General features: G+C 34.4%; 1 protein-coding gene across 6 annotated transcripts in view; it reads right to left on the reverse strand.

The window, feature by feature from the left end:
* VWA5B1 (von Willebrand factor A domain containing 5B1) overlaps positions 1-18,713 on the reverse strand; it is a 168,365-nt gene that overhangs the window by 105,554 nt on the left and 44,098 nt on the right. The window contains exon 1 of one of the 6 annotated variants that reach the window (XM_056795676.1): positions 15,000-15,097. The exons of the other annotated variants lie outside the window; for them this stretch is intronic. Coding sequence (XP_056651654.1) covers positions 15,000-15,008 — 9 coding nt within the window. The 5' untranslated portion in view covers positions 15,009-15,097. Of the gene's footprint in view, positions 1-14,999; positions 15,098-18,713 lie in introns of those variants that run through there. 6 annotated transcript variants of the gene reach the window in all.

Here is an 18,713-nt window from a genome sequence, read left to right on the forward strand (position 1 = left end):
TAAGATTAGATAACATAACACAAGAGAAAAATGGCAAATGTTGGAGGGGATATGGGAAAACTGGGACACTAATGTACTTTTGGAGGAGTTGTGAACGGGTCCAACCATTCTGGAGATCAATTTAGAACTATGACCAAAGGGTAAACTGTGCATGATATCTGTCCCAGAAACACCTCTACTAAGTCAGTATCCAAAAAAGATTTTTATTTTTTATTTTTAGATATTTTTCCATGGTTAGATAATTCTTTTTCTCTCCCTCTCCTCTTCCCTCCCCCTCCCAGTGCTGACAAGTAATTCCACTGGGTTATACATGTGTTATCACTTGATATTTACTTCCATATTACTCATTTTTGTAATAAATAATCTTTTAAAGTCAAAACCCCAAATCATATGCCCATATAAACAAGTGATAAATCATATGTTTTTTTTTCTGTTTTTACTCCCACAGTTCTTTCCCTCTATGCAGATAGCATTCTTTCTCATTAAGTCCCTTGGGACTGTTCTGGATCATTACATTGCTACTAGAAGCAAAATAGATTACATTTGATAGTCTCACAATGTTTCAGTTTCTTTGTTCCATGTTCTCTTGGTTCTGCTCGTTTCGTTCTGCATCAATTCCAGGAGGTCTTTCCAGTTCACATGGAATTCCTCCAGTTCATCATTCCTTATAGCACAGTAGTATTCTATTACCATCATATACCAGAATTTTGTTCAGTCATTCCCCAATCAAGGGACAAATCCTCATTTTCCAATTTTTGCCACTACAAAGGGAGTGGCTATGAATATTTTTGTACAATATTTTTCTTTATTATCTCTTTAGGGTACAAACCTAGTACTGGTATTGCTGGATCAAAGGGCATGCATTCATTTAAAACCCTTAGGACATAATTCCAAATTGCCTTCCAGAAGGTTGGATCAATTCACAACTCCAACAGCAATGCATGAGTGTTCCAGTATTACCACATCCCCACCAATATTAATTATTTTACTTTACTGTCATATTGGTCCAGCTGATAGGTGTGAGGTGGTACCTTAGAGTTGTTTTGACTTGCATTTCTCTAATCATGAGGAATTTAGAACACTTTTTCATGTGATTATTGATAGTTTTGATTTCTTCATCTGATAACTACTTATTCATGTCCCTTGAACATTTGTCATTTGGGGAATAGCTTGATTTCTTGGGCATTTGACTTAGTTCCTTATAATTTGAAAAATTAGACCTTTGTCAGAGATTTTTGTTATAAAATTTCCCCCCAGTTTGATGCTTCCCTTCTAATTTTGGTTGCATTGGTTTCATTTGTACAAAACCTTTTAAATTTAATATAATGAAAATTATTCATTTTATATCTTGTAATGTTCTTTGTCTCTTGCTTGGTCTTAAATTCTTTCCTTTCCCACAGATATGACAGGTATACTATTCTATATTCACTTAATTTATTTATGATTTAACTCTTTATATTTAAGTCACTTACTGATTTTGAATTTATCTTGGTATAGGGTATAAGACGTTGATCTAAATCTAATTTTTCCTATACTGTTTTCTAATTGTCTCAGCAGTTTTTGTCAAATAGTGAGTTCTTGTCACAAAAGCTGGGATCTTTGGATTTATCAAACACTAGCTTGCTGTGGTAATTTTCTCCATTGATCTACCCCATTCTGTCTCTTAGCTAGTACCATATTCTTTTGATGACCACTGTTTTATAGAACAGTCTAAGATATGATATTGCTAGGTCACCATCCTTCACATTTTTTCATTACTTTTCATTTTTTTCATTACTTGATATTCTTGATCTTGTGTTCTTCCAGATGAACTTCATTATAATTTTTTCTAATTCTGTAAAAAAGTTTTTTGGTAATTTGATAGGTATGGCAGTGAAAAAGTAAATTAGTTTAGGTAGGTTTGTAATTTTTATTACATTAGCTCATCCTACCCATGAGCAATTAATGTTTTTCCAATTGTTTAGATCTAGTTTTATTGGTTTGAAAAGTGTTTTGTAGTTGTGTTTATATAATTCCTGAGTTTATCTTGGAAATAGATTCCCAAATATTTTATATTGTCTATAGTGATTTTAAAATTGAGTTTTCTTTTTCTAACTCTTGCTGCTGAGCTTTGTTGGAAATTATTGTTTTGACTTGACTAGAAAAACTGATGATTTGCATGGGTTTATCTTGTATCCTGCAACTTTACTAAAGTTGTTATTTTTTCCCCCAATATCTTTTTACTTTATTTTCTCTGATTCTCTAAGTATAGCATCATATCATCTATAAAGAGTGACAGTTTAGTTTCCTCATTGCCTACTTTGAGCCCTTCAATTTCTTTCTCTTCTCTAACTGCTATTGCTAAGATTTCTAGTACAATATTAAATGATAGTGGTGGTAATGGGTATCCTTGCTTCACTCCTGATCTTGTTAAGGCTTCTAACTTATCCCCATTGCAGATGATACTTGCTGATGGTTTTAAATAAATGCTGTTTGTTATTTTGAGGAAAGTCCCTTTTATTCCTATATTTTTTAATGTTTTCAATAGGAATGGGTATTATATTTTGTCAAAGTTTTTTTTTCTGTATCTGTTAAGATAATTATGTGATTTCTATTAGTTTGGTTGTTGGTATGGTCAATTATGTGGATTGTTTTCCTAATATTGAACCAGCCTTGCTTTCTTGGCATAAATCTCACCTGGTAATAGTGGATAATCTTTGTGATAATTTGCTATAATCCCATTGCTAGTAAGTATTGGGATTAGTTATTCTTTAAATATTTGATAGAATTCACTTTTGAATACATCTGGCCCTGGGGAATTTTTCTTAGGGAGTTCTTTGATGGCTTGTTCAATTACTTTTTCTTAGATGGAATTATGTAAGTATTCTATTTCCTCTTTTGTTAATCTAGGCAATTTATATTTTTGTAAATATTCATCCATTTTACCTAGATTGTCATATTTATTGTCATATAAGCGGGCAAAATATGTCTTAATAATTGCCTTAATTTAGTCTTCATTAGAGATGAGATCACCCTTTCCATTCATGATATTGTTAATTTGGTTCTCTTCTTTCTTTTTTTAAAAATTAGATTAACCCAATACTTTGTTTTTTTCAAAGTACCAATTCCTATTCTTATTTATTAGGTTAATATTTCTTTTACTTTCAATTTCATTAATTTCTCCTTTGATTTTTAGGATTTCTAATTTGATCTTTATCTGAGGATTTTAATTTGTTCTTTTTCTAGTTTTTTTTTTAGTTGTATGCCCAATCTGTTGATCTCCTCTTTCTCTTTTTTGTTGATATAGGCATTCAGGATTACAAATTTCCCCGAGTACTGCTTTGGTTGTGTCCCATAAATTTTGATATGTAGTTTCCTCATTTTCATTCTCTTCAATGAAACCAGTAAATGTTTCTATGATTTGTTCTCTTTAATCCACCAGTTTCCTGATTAGATTAATTTCCAATTAATTTTTAATTTACCTCTCCATGAATCCTTACTAATTATAATTTTATTGCCTCATGTACTGAAAAAGTTGCATTTATTATTTGTTTTTCTGCATTTGCCTGTGATATTTTTATGCCCTAGTACATAGTGAATTTTTGTATATGTACCATGTGATGCTGAAAAGAAGGTATATTCCTTTTTATTCTTATTCATTTTTCTCCAAATATCTATTAACTCTGATTTTTCTAAAATTTCATTCACTTCTATTATTTCTTTCTCATTTATTTTTTGTTTTGATTTATCTAAATCTGATAGGGGAAGGTTGAGGTCCATCACTAGTATAGTTTTACTATCAATTCCCTCCTTAAGTTCCAATAGTTTCTCATTTATACCATTTGGCGCATATATGTTGAGTACTGATATTTCTTCAATGTTTATGTTGTCTTTTATCAGGATGTAATGATCTTACTTATCTCTTTTAATCAGATCTAATTTTGCTAATTAGTTTTGTCAGAGATCATGATTGCTACTCCTGTCTTCTTTTTCTCAGTTGATACCCAATAAATTATGCTCCAGCCTCTTTACCTTTACCCTGTGTATGTCTTCCTTCCATATGTGTGTTTCTTGTAAACAACATATGGTAGGATTTTGGTTTTTAATTCACTATTCTATCTGCTTTTACTTTTTGGGTGAGTTTATCCCATTCACTTTCACAGTTATGACTACAATCTATGTATTCCCCATCATTTTGATTTCCTCTTTTAATCTTGCTCTTTCTCCTTTCCCTCTTTCTCTCCATACCAGTGCTTTTGCTTTTAATCAGTCCCCCTTTCCCTCTTCTTAATTTTACTCCCCTTTCCCAGAACCTCTCTTCTTATTCCCCTCCTACTTGTCTTTAGGATCTTTTAATCACCCTTCCCCAACTTTTCCCTCCCTTATATTACTACCCTCATCATACATACCCCCTTCCTTATTCTCCTTCTACTTCTCTATAGGATAAAATAGGATTCGATTCCTCAATAAATCTAGCTGTTCTTCCCTCTTTGAACTGATTCCAGTGAAAGTAAGGTTTAAATATTACCTGTCATCACTCTCATCCTCCCCTTCTTGTAATAGTATTCTCCACCCCACCCCACCCCACCCCCATACATCTCTTTATGTGGTATAATTTACCCCACTTTGCCTCTTCCTTTGCATTTCTCATAGTACAATACTCTTTTCCCTTCCTAATTTGTTTAACATCTCATCCTAAATAGCTCAATACCATACCCTCTGCCTATGTATAATTCTATCTACTACAATAATGAAAACAATTTTTAAGAGTTATAGATGTCATTTTTCCATATAGGAATATAATTAATTTGACCTTATTGAAGCCCTTAAATTTTTTCTCTTTCTTATTTACCTTTATATGGTTCTCTTGAATTTTGTATTTGGACATCAAAATTTCTGTTCAATTCTGGTCTTTTCTTCAGAAATGCATGGAAATCTTCAATTTTATTAAATACCCATACTTTCCCCTGAAAGTTTATAGTCAGTTTTGATGGGTAGGTGATTCTTAGTTGTGGATCCAGCTTTCTTACCTTCTAGAATATCATATTCTAAACTTTGAGGTCCTTCAGTAAAGAAGTTGCCAGATCCTATGTAATCCTGACTGGGGATCCATGATATCTGAATTGTTTCTTTTTGGCTATTTGCAGTATTTTCTCCTTGACCTGAAAGCTCTTGAACTTGACTATAACATTCCTGGAAGTTGTCATTTGGGGATTTAATGCAGGAGGTGTTTTGTGGATTCTTTCATTTATTCATTTATTTGTTTATATTTTGATTAATTAATTAATTTAGAATGTTTTTCCATGGTGATATGATACATTACCCCCCCCCCCTCCATTTTCCTTCCCCTCCCGGAGCTGACAAGAAATTTCACTGGACTTATACATCTATCATTGTTCAGAACCTATTTCCATATTATTCATATTTGCAGTAGAGTGATCTTTTAACATCAAAATCCTAATTATATGCCTATCAAACTCTGTGATCTATCATGTTTTTCTTCTGCATTTCTGCTCTAACAGTTCTTTCTCTGGATGTGAATGGTGTTCTTTCTCATAAATTCCTCTGGTTTGTTGCATTGCTGCTAGTAGAAAAGTCTATTACATTTGATTGTGCCATAATGTATCAATCTGTGTAAAACATTCTCGTGGTTCTGCTCCTTTCACTCTGCATCAATTCCTGGAGGTCATTCCAGTTCACATGGAATTCCTCCCATTCATTATTCATTTGAAGACAATAGTGTTGCATCACAATTAGATACCACAATTTGTTCAGCCATTCCCATATCAAGGACATCCCCTCATTTTCCAATTTTTTGCCCCCACAAATAGTGTGGGTATAAATGTTTTTACACAAGTTTTTTCCTTATTATCTCTTTGGGGTACAAACCCAGCAGTGGTATATCTGGGTCAAAGGGTATACATTCTTTTAAAGCCCTTTGTGCATAATTCCAAACTGCCTTCCAGAACAATTAGACCAATTTAAAACTCCACCAGCAGTTTCCAATTTTGCCACATTCCTTCCAACATATTTATCACTTTCCTTTGCTGTCATGTTAGCCAGTCTGTTGGGTATAAGATGATACCTCAGAGTTGTTTTAATTTGCATTTCTCTAATCAGGAGGAATTTAGAACACTTTTTCATGTGCTTATTGAAAGTTTTTATTTCCTCATGTGAAAACTGGCTATTCATGTCCCTTTACCATTAGTCATCTGGGGAATAGCTTGATTTTCTGTAAATTTGACCTAGTTCCTTATATGTTTTGGAAATTAAACCTTTATCAGATAATTTTGTTATAAAAAGGTTCTCTCAATTGTTGCTTTCCTTCTAATTTTGGTTGTATTGTTTTTGTTTGCATAAAATCTTTTTAATTTGATATAATCAAAGTCATTCATTTTACATTTTATAATGTTCTCTCTTTCTTGATCTTAAATTCCTTTCTTTCCCACAGACCTAAAAGGCATACAATTCTATGTTCACCTAATTTATTTATGATTTCATTCTTTATATTTAAGTAATTTATCCATTTTGAATTTATTTTGGTATAGGGTATAAAATGTTCATCTAAATCTAATTTTCCCCATACTGTTTTCCAATTGTCTCAGCAGTTTTTGTCAAATATGAGTTCTTGTCCTGAAAGCTGGGATCTTTGGTTTTATTGAACACTAGCTTGCTGAGGTCATTTATCTCTAGTCTATTCCATCATTCCACCCTTCTATCTCTTAGCCAGTACCATATTCTTTTGATGATAACTGTTTTATAATACAGCTTAAGATCTAGTACTACTGGACCCCCAATCCTTCACATTTTTTCATTATTATCCCTTGGTATTCTTGATCTCTTGTTCTTCCTGATGAATTTTGTTCTAATTTTATAAAAATGTTTTTTGGTGGTTTGATAGCTATGGCACTGAATAAGTAAATTGATTTAGATAGGTTTGTCATTTTTATTATGTTAGCTCATCCTACCCATGAACAATTAATTATTTTCAAATTATTTTGATCTAGTTTTAATTGTATGAAAAGTGTTTTATAGCTGTGTTCATATAATTCCTGTGTTTGTCTTGGTAGATAAATTTCTATATATTTTATATCATCTAGAGTAATTTTAAATGGAGTTTCTCTTACTCCTGCTGCTGAATTTTGATGGAAATATATAGAAATGCTGATGATTTGTGTATCTTATATCCTGCAACTTTACAAAAGTTGTTTTTTTCCAGTAGCTTTTTACTTGATTTTCTCAGATTCTCTAAGTATAGTATCATATCATCTACATAGAGTGATAGTTTAGTTTCCTCATTGCCTACTTTGATTCCTTCAATTTCTTTTTCTTCTCTAATTTCTATCACCAGTATTTCTAGTATAATATTAAATAATAGAGGTGATAATGGGCATCTTTGCTTCACTCCTGATCTTATTGTTAAGGCTTCTAACTTGTCCCCATTGCAGATGATACTTGCTGATGGTTTTACTACATATATTATTTTGAGGAATGACCCTTCTTTTCCTATACTTCTAGTGTTTTCAATAGGAATGGGCATTGTATTTTGCCAAAGGCTTTTTCTACATCTACTGAGATAATAATGCGGTTTGTTTATTGAAAAAATTTGGTAAGTTTCCTTCTTTGCTTACCTTGTCAAACAATTTGTATAGTGTTGGGATTAATTATTCTTTAAATGTTTGATGCAATTCACTTGTGAATCCATCCAGCCTTGGGGATTTTTTTTTAGGAAGTTCCTTGATAGCTTATTCAATTTCTTTTTCTGAGATGGGATTATTTAAGTATTCTATTTCTTCTTTTGATAATCTAGGCAATTTATATTTTTGTAAATATCCATCCATTTAATTTATATTATCATATTTATTGCCATATAATTGGGAAAAATCGTTCTTAATAATTACCTTAATTTCCTCTTCATTAGAGGTGAGATCACCCTTTTCATCTTTGATAGTGTTAATTTGATTCTCTTCTTTCCTTTTTTTTTTTTTAAATTAGATTAACCAGTACTTTATCTATTTTATTTGTTTTTTCAAAGTTACAACTCCTAACAACCTCCAGGAATTGATGTGGAGTGAAAGGAGAAGAACCAGGAGAACATTATACACAGAGACAGATATACTGTGGTACAATCAAATGTAATGGATTTGTCTACTAGCAGTAATGCAATGATCCAAAAGATATCTGAGGGACTTATTCTACTTCTTTATGGGATAAGATAGAATTTTATACCCCACTGAGTATACTTTTTTACCTTCTCTGAGACAGTTATGATTAGAGTAAAGTTTAAGCATTGCCTATCACCACCATTATCCTCCCCTCTCTATGATTTTCCACACCTCTTTATGTTATATAATTTACCTCATTCTATTTATACCTTCCCTTTTCTCTAAGTGACACTCTCTTTTTCAGTCCTTGTTTGATTTTTTACTGATCATTCATATGCAGACATATCATATTATACATACATAATCATTCCATAGCATCACATTTACATATACATCATATCATCATAATCAGCTTACTTCTCCACTCTCATTCTGAGTAAATTCCTTCTATCTCCTCTACTACTAAGAGTAATTTTTGAGAATTACAGAAGTCCTCTTTCCATGTAGACATATAAACATTTTGACTTTAATGAGTCCCTTAAATTTTCTCTTTCTTATTTACCCTTTTGGGTTTCTCTTGGATCTCATCTTTGGGCTTCAAAATTTTTTATTTAGGTCTGGCTTCCTTATTAGGAATGCTTAGAAATCTTCTAATTTAATGAATGTCCATTTTTCCCCCTCTGGAAAGAATATACTCAATTTTGCTGAATAGGTGACTGTTGTAAACCTAGATCTTTTGCTTTTCTGAATATCAAATCCCATGATTTTTGATCCTTTAATGTAGAATCCACTAGGTCCATGTGATCCTGATTTTAGTTCCATGGTATTTGAATGGTTTCTTTCTGGTACTTGCAGTATTTTCTCTTTGGATTGGTGGCTCTTGAATTTAGCTATTATATTCCTGGAAATTGTCATTTGAGGATTTCTTTCTGGAGGTGATCCATGAATTCTTTCCATTTCCATTTTATTTTATTGTTTGAGGATATCTGGAGAGTTTTCTTTGATAATTTGTTGTATTATGATGTCCAAGGTTTTTTTTTTCTTGATCATAGCTTTCAAATTGTCTCTTCTACATATATTTTCTAGGTCAATTGTTTTTTCAATAGCATATTTCATGCTTTCCTCTTTTCTTCATTCTTTTGATTTTGGTTTCCTATGAAATCTTTAGTTTCTAGATGGTCAGTTCTCATTTTTTAGGCCTGATTTTCCTCTGTCAGTTTTTGGTTCTCCTTTCTCAATTGACTTATTTCTTCTAGCATCATTTTCCTCTCTCCTTGTATCACTTTCATTTCTCTTTGCATCACTTTCACTTCTCTTTCCCACTTTTCTTCTGCCTCTCTTAATTGGTTTTTGACATCCTTTTTGAGTTCTTTCAGAATCTGTGTCCAATCCATATTTTTCTTTTGGACTCAGGATATATTTCCTTTGCTTTCATCATCCCCTTCTGTGTCTATACCTTGCTCTTTGTCTCCATAAAAAATCTTTAGAGTTAGGTGCTTTTTTGTTGTTGTTTGCTCATTTTTCCCATCTAATGATAGGTAGGCTTAGGAGGATGATGTGATGGTCTGAAGGCTGATGGTCTGAAAGTCCCATCCCACTGCTCATTCAATTGACCCTTTTGATGCTGATAGCTTAAAGACTTGCCTCAGGCTTAGGTGTAAGCTTTTGATCTCACTTTGCTCTTGATCAGGTCAGGGTAGGGGCTGGTGAAATTCTAGCCTCAGGCTTAGTCTCAAGTTTTTGGTCTCACTATGTACTTGATTCAATCAGACACACCCTTGATTGTACTGTTTAGGAGCTCCATCCTGAGTTTTAGGCAAAAAGATCAGTACTTAGTACTATCAGTCACCCCATAGTGTGAATTAAGTCCTTGTTCCAAGCCCAGGACAGAATTCCCTGGGATGGGGCTCTGGACTTATCCACAGGTTTGAAATTTCAAGGGGTATGGATTGGCTTATACCTATATTTGCTCAGGTAGGGTCTCAGGATCTGGATGTTACCTTGGGCATAGGTTCCAGAATCTCAGACAGTGGGGTTTGGGGGCTTGCTCTTGGCTTGCTCTTCCCTTCTTGCCACAGCTTCTTGCTGGGTCTACTCTCCTCTCACCCCAGGGCCCCAGATGTTCTCTGCCTACCTTTTAGTTTTTTTCCCTTGAAAGTTGTTCTACTCAGTCTCCTTGTTGGTTCTTTTACTCCTGTATTCATTTTGTGGTGAAATTTTAATCCTAATTGAAGAGTATTCTCATGGTAGCACTGAGCTGCTGAGGATTATTCCACTATCTTGTGTAGATTCTTTCAATGTCAATTTGCCCTCTTGTTCAAGAATATCGGAGTAGTTTTCTTGAATAATTTCTTACAATATGATATCTAGGCTTTTTTCTTTTTTTGTCATGGCTCTCAGGTAGTCCAATAATTTTCAAATTGTTTCTCTTGGAACTATTTTCCAGATCAGTGATTTTTTTAATGAGAAATTTCATGTTTTCTTCTATTTTTTTCATTCTTTTGATTTTGTTTTATTATTTCTTGATGTCTTGTGAAATCATTAGCTTCTTTCTCAATTCTAGTCTTTCAAGACTGATTTTCAGCGATAATCTTTTGATTCTCCTTTTTTGTTTGGTCTATTCTGATTTTCATGGCACTCTAGACTCATCACTAGACTTCTTTGCCTGTTATTCCAGCAAGTCAATTCTGGTTTTTAATCTGCTTATTACTTCTCTTTATTTTTGTGTCTCTTTTCCATTTGCCCAATTTTGCCTTTTAAGCTGTTATTTTCTTTTTGTATTTTTTTCATTTCTTTCCCCCACTTTTCTTGCTATTTTTATTCTATTTATCTTACTTAGTTCTTTAACTCTTTTTTGAGTCCCTTCAGAGCTTGGAATCAGTTTCCTTTTTTTTTTGTTTTGTTGAGAGTTTGAATTTGTTTGCTTGTTTTTCACCCTTTCCCATTGCTTCTGTTTTTTGCTCTTTTTCTCTGTAGAAAATTTCCAGATTCATGAGCCTTCTTTGCTGCTGTTTACTCATTTTTCTTCTTGAGGACTGAGAGTCCTGCAAGTTGTTGGTCATTTCTCTCCTAACTTCAGGCTTTCAGGGTTTTGTCTTGGGGCTAAATTCACTGCCCCGTTAGAGGCCCAAGACAGTCCAGTTTTATGGAGCTCTGAACCTCGTCTCCAGGACCTGGGATTTCCAAGGGTAGGTCTACAGTGATATTTTTGTTGTTGGTGGTGTAGCATGCTTTGCAGTGTTTTGCCCTAAGGTAATCTTCACTACTACTGCTGCTGCTGCTGCTGCTGCTGCCTCTGCCGAGTGAGACCAGTGCTCTGGAGTTCTGAACCCCATCTCCAGGGCCTGGCATTTCCAGGGACAGGTCTGCAGTATTTTATTGTTGGTGTGGCACTCTTTGTAGGGTTTTGTCCTGAGGCAATCTTCACTGCAGCAGCCAAGTGAGTCCAGCTCTATTGATCTTCTTTTCTCAAAGCCAGGGCCTGGGGTAGATCTGTGGTGCCTTTTTTTTTTTATAACCTGCTTCCTAGAATTTAGAGGTTATCCAGATCTTGGCTCTGGGTCTGGCATGGTAGGTGTATGGGAAGGAGTTGGTCCACCTGCACTTTTCCTTGTGCAGTTTTGCCCCCTTATAATGTGGAAATCTCCTCCCTCTCTCTCTCTCTCTCTCTCTCTCTCTCTCTCTCTCTCTCTCTCTCTCTCTCTCTCTCTCTCTGCCTACCTTTCACACTGTGTTCAGTAGGAGAGTCCCTTTTCTTTTCCTGTTTTGACTTCTATCCTTTTGAGATACTTTTTAAAGATTAGTTTGGAAGGATATTGAAAGCAGCTATCTTGGCTCTGTCCCCTCCCAAAAAGGATTTTTTAAAAACTAGAAAAGGACATATTTGTTCAAAAACATTTATAAAAGATCTTTTTTTGTGGTTGCAAAGAATTAGAAACTGAGGGAATATCTATTAATTGGGGAATGACAGAACAAGTTTTGCTAAGTGATTGTAATATAATGCTATTGTACTATATGAAATGATAAATAGGAAAATTTCAGAAAACCTGGAGACTTATTTGAATTGATGTAAAGTGAAGTGAGAAAAACCAAGATAATATTGTATACAGTAATAGTAAAATTATACAATAATCATGTAAGTGACTTACCTATTATCAAGCCATACAATGACCTAAGATAACTTCAAAGGATGCTTGATGAAAAATACTATCCACCCCCAGAGAAAGAACTGATGGAGTCTGAAGGCAGGTCTAAACATGCCATTTTTTACTTTATTTTCTTCATGAGTTTTTTTAAGTGATATGTTTTGTTCCATAACATAATATAGAAATATATATTACATATATAATTTACATCAAATTGTTTATCTTCTCAGGAATGGGGGAGGAGAGGAAGGGAGAGAACTTGAAACTCAAAATGTGAGAAATTAAGTTTTGAAAATTGTTACTACATGTACTTGGGAAAAATAAAATATTACTAAAAAAATGATGTAGCTCAAGTACTCTCCTCTCCATGAAACCTTTCCTAACTCTCTAGTTCTCTACTTCTCAAATGTCTTCATTTTGTTTTTGGAAAAAAATGTTTCAATCTGCACAGTTTATGAATTATCTCTCTAGAATAGATAGCATTTTTTATCATGAGTCCTTCAGAATTGTTATGGAGCACTGTATTGATCAGAATAGTTAAGTCTTTTATAGTTGATCATCCTTATAATATTGCTATTGCTATGTACAACATTCTCCTGGTTCTGCTTGCTTAATTTTGCATCAGTTCATTTAAGTCTTTCCAGATTTTTCTGAAACTGACCTCCTTGCCATTTCTTATAGCACACAATCACAATCATATGCTACAACTTGTTCAGCCATTCCCCAATGAATGGATATCTCTTCAGTTTCCAATTTTTGCCACCCCAAAACAACTGCTATACATATTTTTGAACATATAGATCTTTTTTCCTTCCCCCATCCTTTGAAATATAGACATAGTAATTATATTGTTGGATCAAAAGGTATGCTCAGAGTTTATGGCCCTTTGGTCATAGTTCCAAATTTTTCTCCAGAATGGTTGGACCAGTTCACAACTCCTCCATCGTGTATTAGTGTATTTGTTTTCCCACATCCTCTCCATCATTTGTACTTTTCCTTTTCTGTCATGTTAGCCAATTTGATAGACATGAGGGTACCTCAGAGTTGTTTTGTTTTCTCTAATTAATAATGAATTAAAGTATTTTATGTAGCTTTTGATAAGTTTGACTTCTTCTGAAAACTGTCTGTTCATAACCCCATTTAACAATTGGAGAATAGCTTTTATATTTTATAAATTTTACTCTATTTTCTATATATTTAAGAAATGAGACCTTTTATCAGAAAATTTATTGTGAAAACATAACCCCCCAATTTCCTGCTTTCCTCCTAATTTTGACTATATTCATTTTGTTTCTCTAAACCCTCTTTAAATTCATGTAATCAAAATTCATCATTCTGTCTCCTTTTATCTTCTATATCTGTTCAGTCATGAATCTTTCTTTATATATAGATCTGACAGGTATATTTTCCCATGATCACCTAATTTGCTTATTTGGGCCTATACATTATTTCTGCCAAACTACTTTTCAGTTTGACAGCAATTAATGTCAAACAGTGAATTTTTGCCCCTAAAAGTTGGAACTTTGGGTTTATCAAACACTAGATAACTGTGATCATATATCTTTGTGTATTGTAAAAATGATCTATTCCATTTGATTAGTCACTCTATTTGTTTTGATGATTACTTCTTTATAATATAGTTTGAAATCTGATACTGATATTGATAGGCCACTTTCCTTCACATTTTAAAATTTTATTTCCTCAATATTCTTGAACTTTTGTTCTTCTATAAGAATGTTGGCCTTATTTTTTCTAGTTCTTATCTTTATCTAATTCTTTGATCATTTGAATGGTATGGCACTAGAAAAATTAACTTAGTTTAAAGTATCATTTTTATTATTTTGACTTGGTCTACCCATGTGCAAATAAAATTTCTATAGTTATTTAGATCTGTGTATTAGTATAAAGTGTTTTATAATTATGCCAAATTCCTTTGAATTTAATATTATTCTCTATTCAGTATGTACATATGTGTATGTGTATGTATGTGTAAGCAACATGTGTATATAATAGATATAATACACACACATATAACATTATATGTGTGTGTATTTACATAATATATTCTGCCTTCTTCCTCATTCAACTATAAGCTCCACTTTTTAAGAGCAGGGATTTCCCCCCTTTTTTGTATTTATATGCCTAGCACTGAGCATAGTGATTGATATATAGTAGGTACTTAATAAATAATTGTTTGATGGACAATTATAAAATATTATGAATGCAGAACCAACTTAGTAAGTGATTGACCATGGAGGACAAGAAGGAGATAAGAGTTAAAGCTGATACTCAAGTCCCAAACCTGGTTAACTAGTAAGATGACAGGCATAGTTGTCAAAATACTATCCCATCACCTAGCCCATTCTGTTGGCATCTGATCCCAGCCAGGGATGGAGGGCAGCAATTTTTCTCTCCATGTCATAGGAGAAGTGAATTAACTTCTCCAATGTCATCCAGTAGGCCAACGGTCAAAACTGGAATTAGAATTTACATCTACTAACTCTTGGCCAAATTAAGCTTTTCTAGTTATAGTTCTATCTCTTTCCTTGGTTAAGCCTTTCCTGGGTTAGGCCATTTAATCTTTGGGGGGGGATTCATTTTCTTTATGAGGGGCCATATGGATGAGTCACTTATTCATTGATCCTACTTTATCCCATCTGTAAAATGAGGAAGTTGGGCAAAAACATTAAATTATAGGATTACATAAATCTTAGAATTGAATTAATGAATTAATGGAAAAACTGAAAGAGATTCAAGGTTACTTTCTTACCTGAAGCATGATTCTTCTCTACAACACTCCTAACAAATGGTGAACCTTTGATAGAAAGAACCTCATTTGGTCTCTATGGTCTCTTGACCCCAAACATTCTATGAGCTATGGTCTTTTCTTTCAATTCCAGTATTCTAAGATTCTATATCATAGAGGCAAATTCTTTGGACTCAAATGAGAACAATAGATAGGTAGATTAGATAGATAGATGGATAGATAGATAGATAGATAGATAGATATAGAGAGAGATAGATAGATGGATAGATAGATAGATAGATAGATAGATAGATAGATAGATAGATAGATAGATAGATAGATGGATAGATAGATGATAGTTATAGATGGATGGATAAAGACAGATACATAAATATATACATATATATATATTTCCTTTGTAAAATGCTTTCATGGGGTAGGGTTGAATTACTTCCTCTCTGGTGCTCACCTGTCATGTAAGGTAGTTGTACTTAAAAGGGAAACTTATTTACATATTTATTCATTCAACATACTTTTGATTAGGCACCTACTTATATAGAGCACCATCTTTGACTCTGGGAGACAGACAAATTTCAGCAAGATTTGATTAGTAAGATTTAGCAGTAAGACAAGCTAGTAGGAGGATACTTAGATCAGAGAACTCTAGTAAATGATAGTGACAATTGGCACTGGAATAGTATTTAAAAGCATATATAAAGTACTTTAGAAATATATTTTATTTTCACAACTCTGGGAGGTAAGTGCTGTTATTATCCCCATTTTATAGATGAGAAAACTGAAGCAGGCAAAGGTGAAGTGACTTGGCCGGGGTCACATAGCTGTTAAGTTTCTGAGTATGAATTTGAACTCAGTTCTTCCTGACTTCAGGTCCAACACTTTAGGCTCTGAGTCACCTAGCTGCTTTTTTATTGCATCTAAAAGGTACAAACCGCTTAAATTGCTTCTATGAGGTCCAAAGTGAGGGAAATTGTTATTGATCGAGAGGATCCAAAAGGACTTTGTGGAGGAAGCAGAATGACAATTGGATTGTAAACTCCTTGAGAGGAGGATTTGTCTTATTCTTTGTACATGTGCCCTCAGAGCTCAGCACAGGGCCTGGCCCTAAGTAATAAATGCTTAATAGGATGATTGTTGACTCACAGGAAGGATTGTTGCTGTTTGTTCTGTGTTTTGAAGAGGACCAGTGATATCACAGGGTGATATCTTGACTTGCACATGGTTTGATTCATTTAAATGAGACTGAATTACATAAAGCCCTCAGCTTCTTCTTCAGAGTCTTCCAAAGTCATCAAAGTCTGGTGGCAAGACAAGAGTCAGTATAATTGGCAATGACCCAAGATGCAGTGGATAACCTTGAAGTCTTTGATATCTGACCAACTCTTAGTGCTCCACAGTACCTGCTTCAGCCACCTTCATGGCTATTGGAAAAACAACAACAACAGCAACATTCCCTTTTGGTGCATAATAGGATGCTTATTGATTGATGGGGAAAGGTTGGCAATAAGTCAAGCAAAGTTGCATTTATTAAACATGGTGGTGCTAGGCACTGGAGATCTAAAGACAAATGAAATAGAATCTGCTCTCAGGGAGCCCACCCTCTCTATATGTATACATGTGCATGGATACAGTGGATCTGTGATTTCTCCTGGCATGGGTAACTCCCAAGTGAAGAAATTCTCTTTACCAGTGCAAATCAACACCTTCTCTGCAACTTAAGAGTCTTAGAGAGTTTCCTAAGAGTACCAAGAGGGTAAATGATTTGCTGAAGCTCCCACAGCTAGTACCTACCAGAGGCAGAATTTGAACCTAAATCTTCCTGCCTTCAAGGCCAGTACTCTATCTCCTTATCACATTATGTACACACACACACACACACACACACACACACACACACACACACACGCACACACACGTACACACAAAATAGATACAAAGGTGAGATGATTGCCAAGATTGGGACGGATCTCAAATGTTAGACAAAGAAGTCTGAAAATTCTCTTTACAAGGGAAATGTATCATAGGCCCTGAGAAAGATCCATCCTTGGGTCTTCTATTTTTTGAACTGTGTTCAGTCTTAGCTCTTGTGCTAGGAGTGAAGATACTGGACACTGATGCTTCCATTCTTCCCCACTTTGTGAGATCCCCTGATTGCTCAACCCTGCCTTGTGACACTGAGCCTCTGTGACCTGCCTGGATCTCTGAGTCTGCTTGGTTCCTTGGCCTCAGACAGCAGCTGCTTCTGATGTCTAATTGCCTTGACCTCCTTCAGTCACAGCCACTGGAACTGTATACTTCAGGATTGTGACAGCTGTGACAGCCCTCTTTTTATTGCTCATCTCCATACATTCCAGACCTTATGGATGCATTTGACTTGGGTTTATTTAAAAGAAAAAACAGAAAAAAATAAATAAAAGGAAAAATAGGCTATACAACCTCACAAATAATGACAGGCATCCAGATATCAAACATCTACCCAGCCTTAGATCATAACCTTTTCCTTTTGTTCCATAGTTCTGACATGGATCCTGAACCCCAATCTTTGATCATTCATTGTTCTTGTGATTCAAGAGGAGAATGGCCCTCACCTCTTTTGCTCCAGTCTCATGGTCATTAAAGTGATAGCTCTATCATTCCAAGAGAACCCTTAATGTATTGGGAACCTGATGATTAAAGGTTTGGTTTTTGAGAGCTTTCTCAATATTTGTTGTTGTTCAGTCATTTTCAGTTATGTGTAAGCCTATTTTTCTTGACAGAGATACAGGAATGATTTGCCATTTCCTTCACCTGTTCATTTGGTAGATGAGGAAATTGAGGCAAACAATGTCAAATGACTTGCCCAGTATTATGCAAGTAGTAAGTGTCTGAGACCAGATTTGAACTCAGGTCTTCCTGACTTCAGGTCCGGCACTCTATCCACTAGGCCATCTATGCATTTGCAATTTTGGAGGTGGTCTGTGCAAGAAGAGTTTTGGATTTAGAATCAGAGGACTTGGGTTCAAAGCCTAGCCCTGCCATTTATTACCTTTGTCACCTTAATTTCTCTAGGTCCCAGTTTCCTCTTCTGTAAAAAAAGAGGATTAGCCCAGATGACTTCTAGGTGATGCATAATAAATTCTCCTCCAGTCTTTTACCTTGAATCTCCGTGTGTCATCCTACTTCAAATGTGTTTCTCGTAAAGAATATATTAAAATTCTGGTTTTTAATCCACTCTGCTATCCGATTCCATTCTATGGATGAGTTCATCCCATTCACATTCAGTGTTGTGATTACTAACTGTGTATTACCCTCTATCATATTATCCCCTTTAGATCCTGCTCTATTCTCTTTCTCTCTGTTCCTCCTCACCAATATTTTGCTTTTTATCACATCTCTACACCTTTCCCTCCCTCAAATTCCCTCCCTCTTCCTTTGTCTTATTCCCCTTCTACTTCTCTGTAGGGTAAGATAGAATTCTATACCCCAAAGAGTATATTTGTTTCTCCCTCTCTGAGCCAGTTATGATGAGAGTAAAGTTTTATTGCCTGTCACCACCCCTATCCTCCCCTCTCTATAATGATTTTTCATGCCTCTTTGTTACATAATTTAACCGATTTTACCTCCCCCTTCCCTTTTCTTTTAGTACAATCCTCCTTTTCACCTCTTGATTTTTTTTACATATCATATATATATACATGTATCATTCATACATATATCATCACACATCATCATATACATTAT

Source organism: Monodelphis domestica, chromosome 4, assembly GCF_027887165.1.
Source record: "Monodelphis domestica isolate mMonDom1 chromosome 4, mMonDom1.pri, whole genome shotgun sequence".
NCBI classification, from domain to species: Eukaryota; Metazoa; Chordata; class Mammalia; order Didelphimorphia; family Didelphidae; genus Monodelphis; species Monodelphis domestica.